General features: G+C 39.7%; 1 protein-coding gene across 1 annotated transcript; it reads left to right on the forward strand.

The window, feature by feature from the left end:
• Positions 1-4036: 4036 nt before the first annotated feature.
• Positions 4037-16278, forward strand: INHBA (inhibin subunit beta A). Its single transcript, XM_054385020.1, has 2 exons — positions 4037-4424; positions 15392-16278. Exons 1-2 carry the CDS (start codon positions 4037-4039, stop codon positions 16276-16278), a joined length of 1275 nt encoding a protein of 424 aa, XP_054240995.1.
• The last annotated feature ends 5571 nt before the right edge of the window (positions 16279-21849 follow it).

Genomic DNA, 21849 nt, shown 5'->3' on the forward strand with positions numbered 1-21849 from the left:
TAAATCTTTCTTTCCTGATCCAGATCAGCCATATTCCAAGACAGATTAAACCTACATTACCAACAGGGCATGAAAATACAATTATAAGTACAACTCAGGCCAAAAAAAACCCCAAAACCCCCAAAAAACCCAAACAAAAAACAAACCAAAAAAACCTGAGGGATGGGGATTTTCTGGTAATCAGTGGGTGTTTTGAATGAGTAAAGACTGCATGATCATGCCATTTGTCATAAACAGTACCACATAAAGCCAGCTATTATGTGTGTTTAAGAAATGAGATAGATCTTGGATTTACTTTTGACCTTATATATATATAGCTAGCTAGATAAAGATCGATATCTATACATACATATATATATGCACATATATATATATATACATAACTTCTCTACTGCCTAATTGGCATACAATTGTTTCTGATTTGCATTATTATAAACTGGAACAAAAATTGCATTTTATTTTACCTCATAAGTGTTAATATCACACTTGCAAAAAAATGTAACCTGTCATTCACTGTAGCTTATTTTTAGATGTCTAAACAGTTTTTAATAGTGTGATGCAATCTGCACATCAAGAAGCCAGGAGATTTGGACAAGAGTAATATGATTAATTTTTTAAGAGCTTTAAAGGGATCCCTAGGTTACCATATTTATAATAAAGATTGAATGAAAAAAAAAAAATCATACACAGCAAAAGGCTCCTTAAGCAAATGCTTTTCCCTGAATTTGAAAAGAATCCAAATTTGCAAATAGATTATGTGGTATGCCCTGAAGCATGAAAGAAGAAGAAAACAATTTGCAAACTAGTAATTAAGTATCTGGCAAATACTGGATTTGAACTAAATCAGTGATATCTACATCTAATAATATCTATATCTAGCTATGCAATAAAACAAGTTGGAGTGTGTCTCCCTGACTCATAATGTTTGCTTTCAGTCTGATTTTTAAGTTCTATTCTTTAAATGGATACAGAGATCACCACTACATGTTGAATCCACGATATTTTGTCATGCTAGACAATTAGGAGTTTCCATTAGATAATTACCAGAAGTATGTCTCATACAGGAAAAACAGTCAATTGCTGATGTAACAGGATTAACCAATCCAGCACAGTGATCCGGCCCACTTACTTTTGACAGGCATTCGATGTGAGTGTACACATGAGAAGTACAGTATAAAGCTTCGCATGATAAATGCCACCAAGAGGAACTTCAGCAGTTCCTAATGCACAGTACAGCAGTCTCCTCCTGAGAGTCAGGACTAGAGAGGTAAAACTTTACATCAGCTTTTCTCTTTTAAAACTGAAACTTTTCATTCCTGTGCATGCTGTTGCCTACTGCTAGGGCTGTGTGGAATGAATGTATAGACAGAGCTTTGCAGCTCAGGTGATTTTATAGAAGGAGTCTGAACCACCATTTCTATATTGATTCGAGCGCTCTGTGTTTCTGCACATAGATGAATGTATGGATGTGAGTACAGATGAACTAGATAGCAGTGATAGCAGCAGCCTTGCTTTTAGAAAACAGTGGTTTGGGGAAAGTTATGCTTTAATGTTAAATCTGTCATCATCATGGCATGCAAGTAAAATATGCTGTACCTCCATGCAATAGAGATTGTGTGTGATAAGTGTACCTGTTCCATACGGCGAGTAACATATACCCCACAGCAAGAACCCCACTATACTTATCTGTATTTTACATTGATTTATGCTTATCCCTTATTTTTCTTCAGACACTGTTGGGATAGGTGCTATATTAGAACTATAAATAACTCTTTTAATTATGTCATCTGTTAGTACCTCTATTATGAATGCATATTTTCATCTAAAATTATTTTTTCATCCAATTAAACTTTTAGTTCTATTTCAAGCTGACTTTCAGACTTCATATAATTACAACAGACTTTGGGCTGTTCACAAGATCCAAGAAATTTAGATGTATTATAGTGAGGTTTGTGTTACAAAGATGTGTTTATAAGAATGGCTGCAGGGTTTATAATGCTGACAGACCAGTAAGTGTAACAGCATATAACAGTATAGCAACTGAGGTCAGTAAAACTCAGATGAGGGGGTACTGTGGATGCCTTATAACAGTGAAAGACTTATAAAAGAGCTTAATTGAAAAGGACTTGCAATATATAACATTTGTAGAACTTTCGCTGATTGTACAATTACTTCTGCACGTTTCATTCCTCGCCTGTCTCTCAGCCCATGTGCCTGTAGTCATCTCATGGAAACTGGAGACATTACAATGCTATATTTATAAATTAATCCTTTCCACTAAAGTATAGTGGTTCATGGTAGTACAGTGAAATTGGAATACTTGCTGGTTAGGCGAAGACAGAGGTGAGTGAGAGAGAGTGAAAGGAAGGAAAAGAAAGAGCAGAAGCTGTTCTAAGAAAGTCTGTACAAGTTAAAGTCTGGAGGAAAAGAACTTTGAAAGTTAGAGCCTATCAGCTGTGGTTTTGTCATTTTCCATTACCAGGTTCAAATGTGAGGGAGTTTGCTAACTTCATCCTTGCAAGATAATGAACATAAATGAGAGGCTACAGAATGTAAAGGCAACACGAAGCCATGGCAGTGTCACAGGGAATGTCTTCTTACTGCAGAGCAAAATCCTCACAGGCATACATAAACTGATAAGGGTTTACCTTGAAACTCTGGCTCCTAGCAATGTTTTAGATTGCTTTTCATTCCCCATCTCTTATATTATGATTGCTCTGTGTGGTTTAAATGCATGACACAAAAAGTGCCTTCTAATAACAATGAGCCAAATGTAGAAGATCTTACTCAGCCTTCACTCAGACAGAATTATTATTGGCACTGATGAGGGATTTGCCTGAGTCAGGAGTGAGTATGATTTGGCCAGATGACATATAACACTTTTCACCTTCAAAGCATTTTTTTCAGACATTACTTGATTAACCCCAAACCTAAATATATCTTCCTGAGAACTTCTAGGCACAGACTAGCATAGAAGCAGGGATGTTTCTGGTGCAAGGGCACAACCTTAGCATGTCACAGATACGTGCTGCACCATCTCCTGTTTAGGCTCTCAGTGCCTGGCTGCACACTGCAGCTGGAGCGTGTATCATGTATTCTATAGCCCTCCAAACAACAGTCTTGTTTTGCTGCCGTCAGATCTCTTGCCAGTGTTGATAACCTCCAGCATTTAGAAGTGAGCAGAAAAGATCTTTTCTCATCTACTCAAGGCAGTATAATGTTCTGCCCAAAATATTGGGAGCCCCTGCCCTTGTCCCCATCTCATTCACAAGCTAACATCTCCTGCTATCTCTAACAATACAGAACAGGACCAAGAGCAAGGTGCTTGTTAATAAAAGGTTTCACTCCAGTCATTCATTCATGTTTCCTCTGCTTAGTTAAGCCAATGACACTGTTGAAGGAATAAAACAAACAAAAAAAAAAAAAAAAAGAAAAAATAATAAGGAAGAAGGGGGGGGGAAGGGGAGGTGGGGGAGGGGGAAGGGGGAATGACAGCTGAGGGGAGCCAGGAGGGTCAAACGGGGGGGGGGGAGGGAAGAGTAAATTTACAGGAATGAAAAGAGATTTTAGAAAGGGGGGAGGGCAGAAACCACGAGTAGTGATATTTGAAGAGAGGTGTGTGTTAGGGGAGCAATGAGCATAAGGAAGCCAGCCTGCCTGTTCCTCCCCCTTCCTAATCATAGCCTTTACTCACAGACAAAACTCCCTCCCTCTCTCATTCACTCACTCACTTTAGGCCAATCCGTCCTCTCTCTCTCTCTCCCTCTCTCTGTGTCTCTCTCCTACTCTGAGACAGAGTCAGAACTCTTCTCCCTGACAGCCACAAACATCTACAGCACTTATTGCATTCAGAGAGGGAACCTGCAAACAAAACTTCACAGAAAACTTTTGGTTCTTGTTCCAGAGAATTTGCTGAAGAGAAGGAAAAACAAACATACAAACAAACAAACCAAACCAGCCCCAAAAAACTGTGCGAGAAGGGGGAGGAAAAGCAGGGCCTTTTAAAAAGGGAATCACAACAACTTTTGCTGCCAGGATGCCTTTGCTTTGGAAGAGAGGATTTTTGTTGGTGCTTTGCTGGATTATAGTGAGGAGTTCCCCAACCCCAGGATCCGAGGGGCACAGTTCAGTCACTGACTGTCCATCATGTGCCCTTGCCACGCTCTCAAAGGATGTGCCCAGCTCACAGCCTGAGATGGTGGAAGCAGTAAAGAAGCACATACTGAACATGTTGCACTTGAGGGACAGACCTAATATTACCCAGCCGGTGCCAAAGGCAGCACTTTTAAATGCCATCAAAAAACTCCATGTGGGAAAGGTGGGAGAGGATGGTTATGTGGAAATAGAGGATGATGTTGGAAGAAGAGCCGAAATGAATGAAGTTGTGGAGCAAACCTCAGAAATCATCACTTTTGCGGAATCAGGTGAGTGCTTGAAAAACAAAACTGTAAAATATCCTTTGTGCCAGATCTGCAATTAACTTATTTTTCTTCTCCTCAGCAATAATGTTTTTCTGCAAGGTTGTAGGATGAAACCTGGGGAAAGGGGGGAGGAGGAATGGGATGGGGGGGGGGGGGGGGGGGGGGGGAGGGGGAGACGACACACGACACAGGACTCTGAAGGAATTTGATTTTTCTGACTTAGTCTTGGCTACAGATTACACTTGCTAAGCATAAGCAGCCACACAGGGAGGAAGCTTTCTAACCAGTCTTGAGCAGAAAGTCAGGCTGCAGCGGGGTCCTCCAAACGGTGCCTGTGGAACCAGAGTACTTGCAGTAAAGTACAGGGTTGCAGAGCTGGTGGTGAAAGAAAGAGAGCTGAAACCTTTTGGAGAGCTTATCAAGAGAGAAAGTGAGCTGCAAACTACTTCAGAAACAGCCCTTTCATGTAAAAAATACAGTGGAAGTTGTAAAATCAGATGAAGCAGCTTTAACTTTCAGAAGTGAGAGGGCTTTTTGTGTTTGATAGGTTTTTGTTTGGGGTTTTGTGCTTTGTTTTGGTTTAAATTTAACACAGCATCTTCGGCAAGAAAGAGTTGCAGGGACTGTCAGACGACTTCAATAGAACCGGACAAGTTGCTGTAGCTGATCCAATTTGTAATACAGACTTCTACATATTGGGAAGGTGGGGGGGCAATAAAAAATTCTGTCTCTAAAACACTCCTGCCAAAAAAATGCAACCTTGGTAGGGTGTATTTTGAACTCTTTCACAGCTCTCTTTCCCCTAACTCTTATACAGTAAGAGCTCAGAATATGGATATTTACTTAGTAATGGCTTAAGACTCACATCAGCTACCTATAGGAAAGAGCTCTAAAGTTGTACTTTACTGTCTTGTTCCCACATGAATAGAATCAGAACCCATTTTAATTCAGTGTATTTGTATGTGCATATATATCTGTTAGCATATGTGAGTATGTTTATATAGGCATCAATAGCAGTATCTTGCAATAACTCTATCATCTAACTAACAGCAACTTTTTATGATGCTGTCTAGCCAAAGCATTTTTCCTGTTGCCAAGACGGTTTTAAAAGAATGTCATTGTTTTGTTTGGTACAGCATATGGTAGGCAAAGTATGCAAAGGAACTCCAAGCATTTTTGTTTAAAAGTTTGCTGCAGCAGTATAAACAATTAAGACAACACTCAGAGTTTCCAGTCCTGAAAACCTGTTGACTCAGATGTTCTGTTTGCAGGGAAGCCATGCACAAGAAGTGTGCATGCTTTTAAGAGCAGACATTCCTGCAGGCTGTCCAATTTCCCACTGTACAAGGAGCCCTTACCCCTTGTCGTTATATACATTATCAGTTCTTTCAGTGCAAAAGCTCAGTCTTTTGGGATTTTCTATCCCCTCCATTTCAGAAAACAGGCAGAAGGTGTCAATGCTAGCGGTCATTAGAAGCAGAGGCAGCTCAGTGCTAGTTTAGAAATGAGTTTTTAAAAGCAAAGCAATCTCTCAGCTATCTGTGAGTTGGATTCCCCACCTGGTTCTCAGCAGCTCTCTCTGAGCACAGGGAAACACATAAGGCATGAGCAGTGGTTTCTCTTCACAGTGTGAGTCCCAATCATTTGTAAACACATTATTGTCTCTCCTGAGCTCTGACACAAAGGAATTTGGAATTTGATATATGCCTACTCAGTACGACACCCTCCAACAGTGGCTCCTGAAGCCATTGGCTCTCGGGGTCACGTGAGCAGTGCAAATTGTGCCATTGCCCACACGCTGGCCAAGAGTCCAGCCATCGATCCCCTGCCACAAAGTACCCAACACTGGCACCTCAGCATGACTTACGTAGCATTGTCCCACCACTGCTAGCCAAAGTAATTTAAAGAGATGTGCTATGGAGTTGTGCAGGTGAAGGACAGGGGCATCCACTGTGGTTCCCATGCCTTTTCTTCCCTGCTGCTCTTCCTCACCTTCATGCTAAGCCCATCCTTAGAAGCCAAGGCAGGAGGGCTGCTCCTGCCTTTCCCCACCCCCTAGGGAAACATCTGAGTCAACCAGGCGTTGATTCAGGAGGAGGGAGAAACAAATTAGCAACCTAGAAACCGAGCTCTAGGATTTGGGTTTATAATGAAAACGGTACCTCCACTCTACGTAGTAACTTCAGAATGCTGAAATGTATTTTTCAACTATAGCCATCCATATCTGGTATCTTGCTAATGTCAGAGGATCTACCACACTTTACAGGTGCCAATGCTGCAACAACTTGAGTGAACTTGACCTGGGATCTCTTCCACTCAACGCACCAGCAGCATTGCATGTCAAATATTAAAGCAGTATTATATTCCTGCACTGAGGAAGGTGAGGCAAAAAGAAGGCAAGCAACATGTCACATAGAAAGTAAGAGTTTAAAAAGATAGGAATAGAATATAGCTACATGGAGAGTCCCCACTTTTCACTCTGTGGGAGATGGGAAGAGTACAGATAAGTTTAAAACACCAAGAGGGAGAATAAACATGCTCTTCACACAGTCAGGTTAATGTTCCTCATGTTTTTAATGTGAAACTCACTCTGCCTTGAAAGAGGGCAATAGGAAATCAATGAAAATGAATGGAAACACCTCACATGATATCAAATAATGGTCTATGGAGAGAATTAAGACTTTAGGCTTTTTGTTCCTTTGGGTATGACCTGACATAAACCAGCCATTCCCTCTACCTTTCAGAAGCCACATTTACTACTTGCCTTCATAAAAAAAGTAGTATTTCCATCTTTCATCAGCTGTATCCTCAGACATACAACAAAATGGAGTGAATGAACAAACAGTGCCCTGTGCACATGGCTCTGGCCTGAGACTGCTATTTTCTAAAACAGACCCAAATTGGAATGAGCACAGGCTTCAGACAGTTAGTGAGGAAACTAACTGCAATGAACTTGTCTGCAGCACAGGTGTAGTTATGTCCAGGAAATCAGCAAACTAGTTGGCAGGTAGTTTTCACAGCTAACAAATCCAGGCAGATCTTTGCAAAACTAATGACTAAGAGTATTGGGCAAAAGTTTACAAATGCACCCTACTGTCCTTTGGCACTCTTACAAGTAAACATGAAACTGATTTTCTACTTGCATATCAAACTGAGATTGCTAACCTCGATTAGTTCTGCTATGAGGGTAGCTGTGCCAGAGCTCTGTGGGTTATATCAAGGACTTGAAAACAGTCTTTTGAGGAGAGGGGTCATATAATTTTATGACAAGCAAATCCAACAGGTTCCATAACTAAGATAACCAATGCTCATAAAATATGGTTGGCTACTAACTCTTTCATTATTTTAAGTAGATAGCTTATTAGGCAGACCTGGAATTCTGCCAGGTCTATTTGATCCTGGCAACTAAACTACCAATGAAATGGATTGCTAACATCTGCCCCTGAGAAGGTGATAGGAATTACTGGATGGAAATGCTGAAATCCAAGGGCTTATCATTAGAAGATCTGTCAGGGGAAAAAAAAAAAAAAACCAACTCTGACAGCTTTTTAGACAGCTTCTACCTTTTTGTATCACTTTGTGCTGAACCCAGGGTGAACTGAGTTGATGGTGTGATGCGTGCTTCCACATGCAGAGCCATGTATGTACACACACACACCTTTTTCTAGGAGGATGCCTACTCCTATGCAGCCAGGCTGGTAATGCAGGACGAAACAGGATGGGATCGCCTATGCCTCTGTAAATCACTCAGTTCTAAAGTAAATGTCTGTAAGGGCACAGGTATCCGTACTGAATGAGGAATGGCCACGAGAGGGCACACTCCAAAGGCTTTTTGCTCCACATAAGGCAACCTTCCTGCAGGCTTCTGTTTTACCTAATTGGATCCTGAGCCTCGGAGGTCTTTATGCTTATCTGTAGCTTCTCTGAGTGGAGCTCTTGTTTCTCTCTTCTACTTTATTTAAAAGGCAGAGATTCACTGGAGTGGAAGACTGCAAGTAAAATAACGCAGGAAGGAAATAGGCAAATAGAAAAAGGGGGGAAATACACTGATGGATGCTAGAAGTTCTAGAAATCTAGAGAGAACAGAAATTATCATTATTAATTTTTACAGAGTCCTGAGAAATGTGACTGTGATTCATCATCTGAGATGATTTTCTCACATCTTCTACATTTTTTTTAAATGCAGTCTCCTTGGTTTTAGAAAACAGTCATATTTCCCCTCTGTTTCCCTTCCCCCCTCACCCCTCTGGCATACTGTAGCAAATGAAAGCAAGTTACTTCCAGAAGAAGAAAGCTATTGTGTATTAATCTGTTTCATTGTAACAAAATGTGAGAATTCAGGGAGCTTGGTTGGAGAGCAGCTCGAGAAAGAACAGATGAATCTGAGAAGGTGGGAAACAGTTTACAAAAAGATACCTGAGAGAGAGATAAACAGAAAGTACTCTGTGAGTGTCCATCTCTGTGTTGTAGGCAAATGCATTATCTAGATATGCATTTGTCTGTGTTTGTATGTGTGCATGAGCATGCATAGATTCATATATACTGTATTCCAAGGTGGACATCCTTATATACTTGTGGAGCTGTACCAGCACCACTGTAGTATGAACAGGATCCTGCAGATGCAGGAACATGCATTCGTGCGCATTCAGGTGTTCTCCGGTGTACAGGATGTATCTACACTGCCTAATCTGTACAGGAGCCATGCTGAGGAGTTCTTATATCTGGATATGTCTGCATGGGTATGGACAAGCAATCTCATTTAATACAAAAGAGCTTTGCAAGACTGACTTAGGATATAAGCTTGGTCTACTGGAATCAATTGGAAGTTCTGTTATTAATTTCAGTAGGCTTGGGATTTGGGCCGTAGTGCATAGAAATTAAATATTTTAATGAAAACAGACTGGCAGCTTCTGATCCACTTAATTTTAGAATTTAAAACAAATGATTACAAACATGTAACAACAAAACCCAAACAAACCACTCTCTCTTTTGTGAAAGACGAAGATTGGTATTGCCTTTTGCTTGAAATATGTTATTGGAGCAAGTGATTCTAAACATTGCTTGAGCTATTTTGAACATAAATGCAAAGAATCAAATAACAAAAAACTTCACCCAAACACACACCTTTTTTGTTTCTAAATATTTAAAGCCACGTGGGGGAAGGGCTTTCAATTTAGAAAGAACTCTAGGCTGTGGATGTAAAGTACTTCCCTTCTAACAAAATAGCAGAGGAAAGTTAAGGTTCACCAGGACTGAATTATTTCACATTCTGAATGACCTTGTAAATGCCCCTTCAGGTTATCTTTTCAAGAAAAGGTATTTAAATAAGGTTGCTGTTGCTTTTTCATCCACAAATGCTCAGGGAATAAGTCATTTTCCTGTTTTCTTTTTTATTTTTTCTTACCACAAACCCAAAAAAACCCTCCTTTTGCTGGCAACAAAGGGTATGTGGACGTAAAGAGAAGGTGCTTGTTACTTGTGTCTTAATTGCTTCTCCCTTTGTAAAAAGCAACAGTCAGGCCATGAGGGAGCAGGAATGAAAGCATAGAACCTGGATGACCAGTCACATATGAGCGGGGATGAATAGTTGGAATAAATCTTTTGCTAGTGATCCATAGGCTGAAATGCCTTCACAGAAATGGCCACTGTCTAACTGCGGTAATGACACATTTGTAATAATCAGCCTGCCTAGGGGATAATTGCCAGATGATAACAGTGCTAAATTCACTGGATAAATTCGATGCTGTGAACAATTCGTCTAACTCTAGTGGTCACTCATTAGTAAACATTTTGAGCAATTATCTCTCAATAACCATGCTCTTCTCTTCACTCTCTTTAGAGGAACCTTTCTAGTAACCTATTTTTTTCTGTCTCCTGGGGAACGGAAATGAGAAGTGAAGAGAAGGATGCTTTTGAATGTAATTACAGATTGGCACGCAGTACAAATTCCCCCAAATCTAAACATAGGCAGTAGTAAAGTTAGCAACTAAAAAAGGAAAAAAAAAGCTTGCTTTGTACGGAAAAACAGTTCACTTACAGTATAACGTAAAAACGGTTCAAAATTAAGCAGTGGTGAAGCATAGAAATTTAAAGTAACAGCACCTTCTTACACAGTAAGCATTTTTCAAATGAATATTTAAATACTGCCTATTGAGAGAAATTAAGAATAAGTCACATTATAATGTCAGAAAAGATAATCAATTTTGTTATGAAAAAAACAGCCTTAACCATTAAATAGTACATAATTTAACCAAAGAAGGTCATTTAGCATATCTTAGCATTTTACTCAAAAAAAGAGAGAACTCCTTTATTTTATATCTTAGACCCTACCTACTATATGCAAAGAGCTCGAGCTAACAGGGCGCGATCCTGAATCCCACTGCAAATAAACGAACTCTGTCTGCACAGCCCAAGCCAAGGAAGGGTCCTTAGCCCCAGAGGAAGAACCGCAGGCTCCAGCAGTGAGCCCAGCACCAGCTACCCCACGCAGGGCTGCCCTCACCAGTTGCCCCACGCCTGAGCCTGCCAGGGCTCTGTCAACCCACATGCACCGTGCCTGTCATCAAATGCCTCCTGGGAGCAGGTATGGAGCACAGTGTCTGTGCACAAACCCTGAACAGCCCTTTCAGAGGTGGAGAAGAGGGTACCTGTGCCAGCCCCCCTCTGGTTCTATCTTCAGGTTTCTTTCCTAAAAAGGTGTGTGAGCACCGCTGAAGAGAAAACCAGATATGAGCAAACTCTCATGCTATATATACTGATGCTAGACTTTCTTTCCATTCTGTAACTCCTTCCATTAAACTTTTTACCATATATGCACTACTTCTTAGGGCTTGTGTTTTTAACCATTTCTCACAGCATTTGCCCGTGTCAGTCGCACGGCTAGACTGCTCTCTCGGCACCACAGCCCTCTTCCTGGAAGGGACCTTGCTCAGCAATAAAGCTGAGAGGTGGCCTCTCAAAGGCTTTGGGAAGGGGAGATGAGGAAAAGCAATCAAAGGGGGCCCAGAGTAATTCCTCGTCTCCTTTTTCAGCTGCTTTCTGCTATGATAACAATCCAGGCTGTTGACATCGCCGTTTATACAAGCATGGAAGTGATGAAGGCATTACCAACATTGGGCTGTGGGTCTTTCCACCGGAGTCAGGCAGGAGGAGCAGGATGATTAGAAATGAAAAAAGACCCTTGCAAATCAATTGTGGCAGATGAAAAGGCAGGACAAGAGGATAAACAAAGTCCGATTATGGAGGAGATACCATCCCCAATTTTCAGGAAGGTTGCTTTTTCGCTTTCATTTAGATGAACAGTATGTATTTCCAGAGCTTTGAAGCTGCTAAATCCCCAAGCAATATTTGGAGAAAATTAAATACAGTGATTCTTTGTCTCAGAACATTTGAAGAATTTATTTTATTGTAGCACCGAACCTTTTGGAAATAAAGATCCTGTTATAAAGTTTATGTGTAAGTATAATAAGCCAGATCCAGAGATCTCAATTCGGTTTTAGCATAGGCCCAACTCAGATTTCAAAACGGGCTTGTCTGAGCATAGTGACCTCATAAAAACTGCAGGATTCATACCATTTGTGCTGTGAGATTGTAACAAACTAGTTGTGAATGTGGAGACAATTCAAAAAAGCTTCATTTTCCCCCAATGTGAAAGCATGCTTTTTATCCCAAACTTTGCAGCATTCCCAGTCTCCTAAAAAGATCTGTGAAAAGGAAGGAGTTTTTTTAATTGCTATAAAACTTTTTATTAGCTATGCAGGTTTGAGGACTCAGGATTTTGTTTCATCCAGAAATATCAGGCTCATATAAGCTTCCTGTACCTTTTTTTCTTTAGAGATGACCATTTGTGTGTGAAAATGTTGCTGAGCACATCCACAGAGGCTGTCACTGTAACTAATAACCTGTGGCGAGGTTGTTATCCCTGTGTAAGGACATTTCTTACACTACCTTGCTCAAGCTCATTTCTCTCAAGTGAAAAAAAAAAAAAGGCAAGCACTTGGGTACTCTCATGGTAGTATCCTAATATTTTATTAATAAGGGAGAACTCAACTTTCACGCATACAGGACCATACATAAAACTAATTGAGAGCATTCTAGAGGTCTTATTTCTTTCATGTAACATCCCTCAAGAAGACTGGTTGCACTACTGCACTTCTGGCCAGTGCACAAATTAATGTGAATATTTACTGTTGGAGATATGTCACTTCGTAACTATTTTCAACTCCCATAAGCATAGAAATAGCAGAAGGTGAAATATCATGCATTAGCACTTAGCAGCATTAGGTTATTCTGTGAGGCAGGCCTGGCTGTCTTTCTTGATCAGATGTGCCATACAGCTTCTTCCCCTGCTGAATCCTCTCTGCACAGCCCATCTGCTTTCTTCAGAGCATAACTGGGCCAGTTTATGTCCATCACAGTTGACCTACTCATGCACAGGGCCCCTCATAGTGCCAGAGCTGCTGTCTGTACCCAGCTTGGTACCACAGGAAGACAGAAAATGTTTTGCACTTTCCAGCAATATATACTTAGTCCCCACACCGGTCTGTGAGCTCTGGGGAAAGAAAGCAGCTGGGAGGAGGCTGCTGGTTCCAGAACACTTTCTGCAGCCTGGTCTAAACCATCTTTTTTCTCTTAAGGTTTTATTGGGTAAGGATGGCAAGCAGAAGGCATTGGTTGGAACGTCTTGGAGGCAGCAACCCGCTCCTGGCAGGTTGACACAGGTCACCTGCTTTCAGGTTCCTCTGAAACACAGATTTTCCTCAGAATGGGTTTGTTTGGACTGTGCTAAGGACAAGGATAGGGTAAAGTTAGAAGCTTGCTTTAGAAAAAAAGTCAGGGAGAAAATGAAGCCATAGGCTGATTGGATGGTCCTCACAGGCCTTAGAATTCTCCATTCTCATGGAGAGCATGCTTTATAACATTTCTGACCTCCTGAAGCAGACTTTGGAGTGGAGGAATGTCATTGTAGATCTCCTCATAGTGTGAAACCCACTCCGGAATGGGATTAATGCTTATCACCTGCCCTCTACTCCAACACAATTGGCAACCTTGTTTTTATCCAGATGGAAAACAAACTTGATAGCCAGTAAGAACTTTCAGTCATTATTGAATTAATATAATTTTAAAAATAAGAGAAAAAAAGCAGTAACTCCACCATTTCTTACAGTACTGATCTGCTTGCTCTGTCCTTTTCTATAAGCCACTTCCTTTTCTAAGCCATAGTCCTACTGCTTTGTGTAGCTCCCTGAGAAATTAATGCAACTCACTTTGGAGACTGGCACCAGCAAAGCCTGTGAGAGGCAGTTAACACAAACCATGTGTTTCCCTATCTCAGTGACAGTTAAAATGTACAATTTCACACTCTCACTAAGAAGGAAAACAAAACCAAAATGCTGTGCCCTTTGGCCACTCTAATTCAGAAATGTCTGTCCCTTTGACCTGGGAATGCCACTAGGGAAAGCTGAATGTGTCAGTGCCAGGACTCAGCAGAGAAGGAAAGCAACAGGTAGCCCCAGGGGCAGCACAGCCTGCCTACAGACTTGATAAATCCACAACTCCCTAAGTGGCAAGTGAATATGGGGTAGATGTCTCTTGTGATTTTGCCCCACTTCTCTCCCATGTGAGAATGGGGGAGCAGAGAGATGGTGAGGGACATTGTACCAGTGGAGCTCAGTGCCAATGGAAATACAGTGGAGAGCCTTGCTTCCATGAAAGCCATTTTTACTGTGTGCATCCAACAGCTTCAATTTTGATCACCACTTGCAATGTTCTGGTTCCCTAACAAGCAGAACTACCACACAGAGAATTGGTTCAACAACTGTGGGTAGCTCAAGAATAATGTCAATGGCAAACTGATAATTATGAATGCAGTGTTTCTGTCTCACTAAGGTCAGATGCATTTCAAATCTGGGATCCCAGTCCACCCTGGCCTCCATGCTGAGAAGGAACAAAAGATGCCGACATGGCTTTTTCTTTTGTCAAGAAAATATAAAAGCACCTCTCTTAAAAAGATAATACCATCACCAGCCCCCAGCTAATTCATTCTCTCTTAACTTTTTCATGCTCTAGTGATCAAATCATTAAACAGCCCTCATTATTCATTCCAACTTCTGCCAGGGATATGAGCTCTGTATCAGAGAAACACCCCCTCACCATCATAATCATCATCATGACATCTCAGCAAGTTGATACAATTATGCCAGAGAACCATCCCCATAATTATACAGTTCTTTAGCTCATTTCTCAGTGTATTCACCATTACTATAATCACAGTGAGCACAGTATGTTAAATTAAGAACAGGATCTACAGCTAACATCTCACAGGATGAAGAGTCTGCTGCAATTCTTTACAAATAACTCTGCAGACCTCTCAAAGCTGAGGCTCATATTTTAATATTTAATTGTTTTTGAAACAACTGACATTTACAACTTATTTTAAGAGGCATGTGAAGAATGACATTTTAAGGAGACAGAAAATGCAGAACTGTTTCCTACACACCTTTCAAAGCATTGCCAAGGAATTGTCAGGGCTGGAACTCATTCTCTAATGCAAGCGACTAGGCATAGGTCTGTATGTGTGCAGTGCATATAACCATGGACTCTCTTCACCTTTCTTCTAACAGTGATCAAAAAGGCAGCATAGGCAGATTAACTCTTGCCATCTGCTGATGTTCATTTGCCATGAGATGCTTTACATAAATGACTGCATCATTACTGTAACAAAATGCTTTGGTTAAAATGTGATACTGGAAAACAAGAGGTAAAGAAATACTTTTCTAAAGAGGGAGTTTTCACAAAAGACTAACTGAGAAGGGGATGAGGTGAAGGAAGGTTAGAAGACAAGAATCATAAAAATTTAAAGAGCCAAGTAGGAAACCCTCATGACTGTTGTGAGAGTTAACAGAATTCTCTTTAGCAGAATGCAGGCAGACGTACTAACAAGTTCTTCCTATTTCCATTTACCAAATCAGGCACAGCCAAGAAAATGCTGCACTTTGAGATTTCCAAGGAAGGCAGTGAATTGTCAGTGGTGGAACACGCTGAAGTGTGGCTCTTTCTGAAGGTCTCCAAGGCCAATCGGAGCAGGACAAAAGTCACCATCCGCCTGTTTCAACAGCAACGGCAGCCAAAAGGCAACTCTGAAGGAGCAGAAGATATAGAGGATGGGGGGCTGAAAGGTGAAAGGAGTGAGACTTTGATTTCAGAAAAGGCAGTGGACACCCGTAAGAGCACTTGGCACATCTTTCCTGTGTCCAACAGTGTCCAGAGGCTGCTGGACCAAGGCAAGAACTCTTTGGATGTGCGGATTGCCTGTGACCTGTGCCAAGAGACTGGAGCCAGCCTTGTGCTACTGGGCAAGAAGAAGAAAAAGGAAGATGATGGGGAAGGGAAAGAAAAGGAACCTGGAGAATTCACAGGAGAAGAGGAGAAGGAGCAATCACATCGGCCCTTCCTGATGATGCTTGCCCGGCACTCGGAGGACCGCCAACATAGGAGGAGGAGACGAGGCCTGGAGTGTGATGGCAAAGTCAACATCTGCTGCAAGAAGCAGTTCTTTGTCAGCTTCAAGGACATAGGATGGAGTGACTGGATCATTGCACCTACAGGTTATCATGCCAACTACTGCGAAGGAGAGTGCCCCAGCCATATAGCAGGCACATCTGGTTCATCGCTGTCTTTCCACTCCACTGTCATCAACCATTACCGCATGCGGGGCCATAGCCCCTTTGCCAACCTCAAGTCATGTTGTGTGCCTACCAAGTTGCGGCCCATGTCCATGCTCTACTACGACGATGGCCAGAACATCATAAAGAAAGACATCCAGAATATGATTGTGGAGGAGTGTGGCTGTTCATAGACACACGTGTGTGCAAGATCCTTCCCATTAAGTTGAGAAGAAAATACATCAAAAGCCCAAGAAGAGGAAAGACTGGACATGGTATAACCTTTTTTGAATGAAACAATCATGAGAAATAAAAGCAAAAAATGAGAGAGAGAGAAAAGAGAAAATAAAAAGACTTACAGAGGATCAGAAAAGGCTTCAGCTATCGAAAGGAAGAAAAAAGCTTCATGAACCCAGGCTTGAATGAGACCCATCTGAATGGTGGTATGGGTTGGGGATTTCCCCTTCCTTTCAGTACGCTCCTTATTTTATTACATAGTATACTAAACATTAGTTACTACTAGGGGAGTTACATTGCCTCCCTTAGTTACCCATCAGTTCAAGCCGTGGTAGCAGCTCATCTAACCTGCAGCAATTTGGACTAAGTCCAAACTGTCTTTGAAATTCCTTGAAAAGCCACGTGTATGAACACTACATTCACTGGCACTTTCCCCCCAGATTTACCAAGGAACTGTGTATGTGGATAGTGTTTTTGTGTATATTTGTATGGTTATGTGTTTATATCCATATCTCTATACATACAGACACTATGCACAGATGTATACTAAGCATTGGTAAAGGGACAATATTGTGCAGGTGTATACACCTTCATCTTCTGCACTACATTTACAAAAAAAATTAAAAAAAAAAGGAAAAAAGAAAAGTGAAGAAAAACGAAACAGAATAAGAAAAAAGAACGAATGAAAGAATAAAAGTTACATTTTGTAAAAGGTGCTTACAACGTTAGAACTATGCAACCTAGTTGGTTTGAAACTGTTTACCTGCGAGAGAAAGAAAACAAAAACATAAACAAAACCAGAAAGACTTTTTTTTTTTTTTTTTAATGGAAGTAACTTGTTTTAAAAAAAATCTTCAGTGAGAGATACTTGAAAGGAATATGTTTGTCCAGCTACTGGAGCCAAACATTTCTATATTTTGTAAAAAAAGAAAAAAATTTTTTAATCGTTTACTATTTGCACTACAATGGTGTCTGACCTGTCTAATCCTTATTTAACAAATATTTGCAAGGGAGGGTGGATGGGTGTGGGAGGGGTGGAGAGCTGCACTTATTGTGAGCTATACAAGAACTGCTACAGCACACAAAATTGCTATTTTTATTATTATAATAATTATTATTATTTTGTACCTTAAAATGAATAGACACATACACCAAAGACATTTGTGAGAGCCTCTAAAAAGTCTGTGTGTGGTTGGTACCATTCACCTGTAATAAGTTAGGGTTTGAATTAAGGGTCAGTGCGTTGATTATATTCAGGCTAGAATATCTGTTAACCAGTTAAATTCAAACAGTGCCCTCAACAGAAAATTGCCATTTGAAGTAAGCCCAGAAAAGCCCTGGGATTTGGACCCATGGTGCTCGGATCTGAGGTCCATCTAAGCATAATTGTACTCTTTTTCATGTACAACACTAAGACTTAATGCACAGCAACTGTGCATTGTTGGAAACAGCTTTATATAAGAGATATACATATATATGTATATATTTATGTATGTATATATATGTATGTGTACACAAGATAGAAACAATTCTGGTTTCACTTTAAGGTTTTAAGAAAAAAAAGAATGTTTGTGTGCGAAGCACAGTATGTTAAAAGATTGTTACTACCAAGTGGGAGGCTACATGTTCAAAGTGGTATTTGTGTGAGAGAAACCTAAAGTGCTGGTGTACACTTAGAAAGTCTTGAAGTAAAATTATAAGCAGCTTTGGGCTCTGCCCACCATTGCCCCTGCGAATACACAGAAAATGGCAGTTGTGGTAGGATTACTGTTTGGAATGCAGTCTTCAGCAAAAGACTGTCTGTCTCAACCACCACCCTTGAGCACGACAACTCTTAATGGGTTTGTGTGTTACCTGTAAGACCTAATTTCAGTGTCAACACCTAACCTGAAGGGTCCAACCCATAGGGCATAGGTAGGTAGGGTTTTTTTGGGTTTTTTTGTTCTTTTTAAATTCTATCGCTGTCATATTTAAAAGAATGTTAAAGTTACGTTTGTCTTTGGGTAGGTGGAGATGGTAAGAGGGAATGGGAGAAACCTTTAGGCCCTGGTTACACTGAGTTTGATAACCCTGAGCCTGGAGCTTCAGACTCTCACAGGTTTGCAAGACCAAACCCCTGTTAGCTGCTTTCTGATGGGATGGGATGGACTTCAAAATGCCTGTCACGGAAAGAAGCATTAATGTGGCTCCCCACCTTGCAGAGAGCACAGTGTTTAAAAAAAAAAAAAAAAAAAAAGAGAAAAAAAAGAAAAAAGAAAACAAAAACGAAAAAAAAGATAGCACAATGTAACCCAGTCACATTGGCTAGGGATAGCGTGTTAGCACCTTCATGGCAAGAATCATGTTTAAACAGTGTAATCAGGGCCTTCATTTCTTTGTCAGCCAAAACTGTTTGTGTGTGCATGTGTGTGTGGGTGTTCTCTGTGTGTGCATCGGTATGTGCGCATGGGCGCATGTCTGTATTTGGACCTATCAATAGAGATTAAAAACAAAAAAGAAAAAAAAAAAGAAAAAAAAAGAATGAAAAGGAAAAAAAAAAGCCCTTTCCTCTGTTGAATAGATATCAACATACATGCTTATAGCTAAGTTTTCTATCTAATTTATTCCACAGTATATAGATTGCATAGTACAGCTAATGGATTATACATTTATGTACTTTTTATACAATGCATTTTTTTTACAGACTTGTTTGCAATTTGCAAAAAAAAAAAAAAATTAAAAAAATTTAAAAAAAATGTAACGATTGGGTAAATGCTAAATTTGTCACTAAAGTATTCTGTAAAATATCAAGGCTTTCTGATTTAAATTATTTGCAGAAGTTTGTTGGGGGGTTTTGTGTTTTCTTCCTGGGGAAAGGGTGGGATACCAAATGCTAGCAGGATAATTTAAAAATAAAATTGAAAAGATGCACAACTAATTTATCTTCATAACTCAAATCAAGTTCCTGACTCTGTTTCCTTTGAAGAAAGTGGCAGAATTACTGTTGATTTTTCTAGAAGTAGAGTCAGGCTGTAGAACAGCATGAACAGGGATATAGTCTGTGACAGTTGTCGAGAAGAGCACCTTTTATTTCACTGAGCTTTAGGCCTGGCATTAAAAATGGATATTGTCCCAGAACCCTTACTCATGTCAACAGAATCTTTGGTATCTACTGGTCTCCTTACAAGAGTAGTAAAACTACTTACATGAGTAAAGATAAGCCAGGACGAATCACAGATTCATTTAACTGTGGGCAGCGTGAAGGGAGATGAAGGGGTTTGAACGAATGGCACCATATCCAAAATTGTTTAATTATTTAAACCAGGCTGCTCACTTCATGGTTGGTTTCTGAATGTAGTGGCAAGAGAAGCAGGTGAGGTGGCTCACAGTGGTAAAAATGATTCTCAAGTGTGATTAGTTAGAGAGCATTGGAGACCTGAAATTCCAGCACCTTTCCCTAAATGACAATGGCAAAACTCCCACTGACTGCAAGCATAGTTAAGTCTAGGCTCATTGGTTTTCCCAGCCAAAGCAGAAATAGTCTTTAAAAAGAAGTCTGATGCTGAGCTTTATGTGATGCATGGGAACTGGCCCTGGAAAACATGAAACTAGACTGAGGCAACTTCCAAGAGAGGAAAGAAATTAGGATTTTAGATGTGGTGAGCATGTTTCATGATAGATACACCAAAACCAGAAGAAAGTTTTCAAATCAAGAAGGAACTGTTCCTAAGCCCTGCTTTTTAGCTTTCATTTGTGTGTGTATACTAGTGACAAATTTTAAAGGTTTCTCCCTCCAATTTTTAGGTTCAGTCATGGAGTTTTGATTGTGGTCAGTTATTTAAAGTAGGGGGGAAATAAAAAAACTATCTGACAAAATAAGAAATTGGGATGTTAATCAAGACTGACTGATCCCTGCAAAACACCCCATCCTTGATAATTTAATTAAATCTGCATGTACTTAAAATGTCATTAGAAATTGTTACCATATTTAAACAGTTGTTCAAGGGCATGTAGTTTCAAAAATTACTTTTCCTTTCAGGTATGACTATACCAAAAGAAAAAAAAAAAAAAGAAAGAAGGAAAAAGAGGCTTTGAACTACTAACACATTCCTTTGCATATAACCTACTCCCTGTTTATATTGAAAACGTATTTTCAGTATATATTTAATCACAGAAATTTATTTGTTTAGTACCTCCACAATCTTCTGGCTTCACAGTTGACCACATTTGGTTGCCTTTCTCCCTCTCCATGTCAGATGCTCATTGGCTACAAAGCCTAAGAAACTGGCAGAAGTGCATATTAAGATATGTTTCTTTGGGAGGGCTGAATGTATTTGTATTCTTGGGGTTTAACAAAAGGAAATGCTTACAGATGCTTATAATTATTCTGCACTCGTATGTCATAACAGAATACTGATCTAAGGCCTGAAACTGTAGAGCTGAATGAAATGGTAATTTTGTCATTGTCTTCAATGGAAACAGTCTTTTACCAAATCATTGCAAAGTAGGACTCTGTTATATATACCTCCTCTTTTTAAAAATTATTTTTATTTAGTTGAGATTTAAGCCATCAAGTACATTTAACTGTGACATCACAAGGCCATGTAGAGGCTAGCAGCAATATCTCTGAGGTAGAGAAGTTCAGGCATCTGTAAAGTCTAAGTGCAAAATGACATTTTGTATGGACTACAGTTACTTGTGTGGAATAGTGCCTTACTCTGTAAGCAATGCTGTTGATTTCAGAGGGTCTCCTTTCCTAGAAAGTTACCAGTCAGCAACAATAAAGTGAGCAAAATCTATTTCTAGAGCGTAGGTAGAAGAGATGTGATGGAAACGATCAAGTTCCTTAAGTTAAACTTCATGTCAATAGTGTGCATCAGCAAAAGAATCAGATGCTAATCACTTTCCTTACACTGAAAAAGCTTTACTCCCCAACTGCTTTCACTGCATTCATATGGAGTAAAAAATTTTTCAGTATGAGGAAAGAAAAATAATCATAATTTGACCTTTCATGAACAACTACAAGCAACAATTTCCTGGGCAAAAACAAACTCTTCTGGGTTATATAGCTATTTATTTTTTGAGATATAGTGAATCTGTGTTAATTCTCAATGGGTTTCTTTGTATTTAAATACTTTCAAAAACAGTACATTGATGATGGGTTGAAGATATATATATATGTATGTATATATACATATTATATATATCTACAGTATATATATATACACAACTATATATATGTATATACATATATATAAATTATGAAAGCCAAGATATTATGAAGCCTATTTTGTTTTTATCATTTTGTGTTTTGTTGTTGATATTATTGTTATTATTATTATTATTATTTTGCATACTACATGCAGTGCTTTAACCAATGTCTGTTCGGCTAATGTAATTAAAGTTGTTAATTTATATGAGTACATTTCAACTATGTCAATGGTTTCTTAATATTTATTGTGTAGAAGGACTGGTATTTTTTTTATTTACATTCTGTTTAAAGAGGTAACAGTTTGATATGTTCTCATTTGTTTATATTAGAAGTTATT

The sequence above is a fragment of the Indicator indicator genome, chromosome 11 (assembly GCF_027791375.1).
Source record: "Indicator indicator isolate 239-I01 chromosome 11, UM_Iind_1.1, whole genome shotgun sequence".
NCBI lineage: Eukaryota > Metazoa > Chordata > Aves > Piciformes > Indicatoridae > Indicator > Indicator indicator.

Coding starts and splice junctions, on each gene's coding strand:
- INHBA (XM_054385020.1), top strand. CDS start 4,037: ATGCCTTTGCTTTGGAAGAGAGGATTTTTGTTGGTGCTTTGCTGGATT. Junction 4,425..15,391: donor CATCACTTTTGCGGAATCAG/GTGAGTGCTTGA, acceptor TTACCAAATCAG/GCACAGCCAAGAAAATGCTG.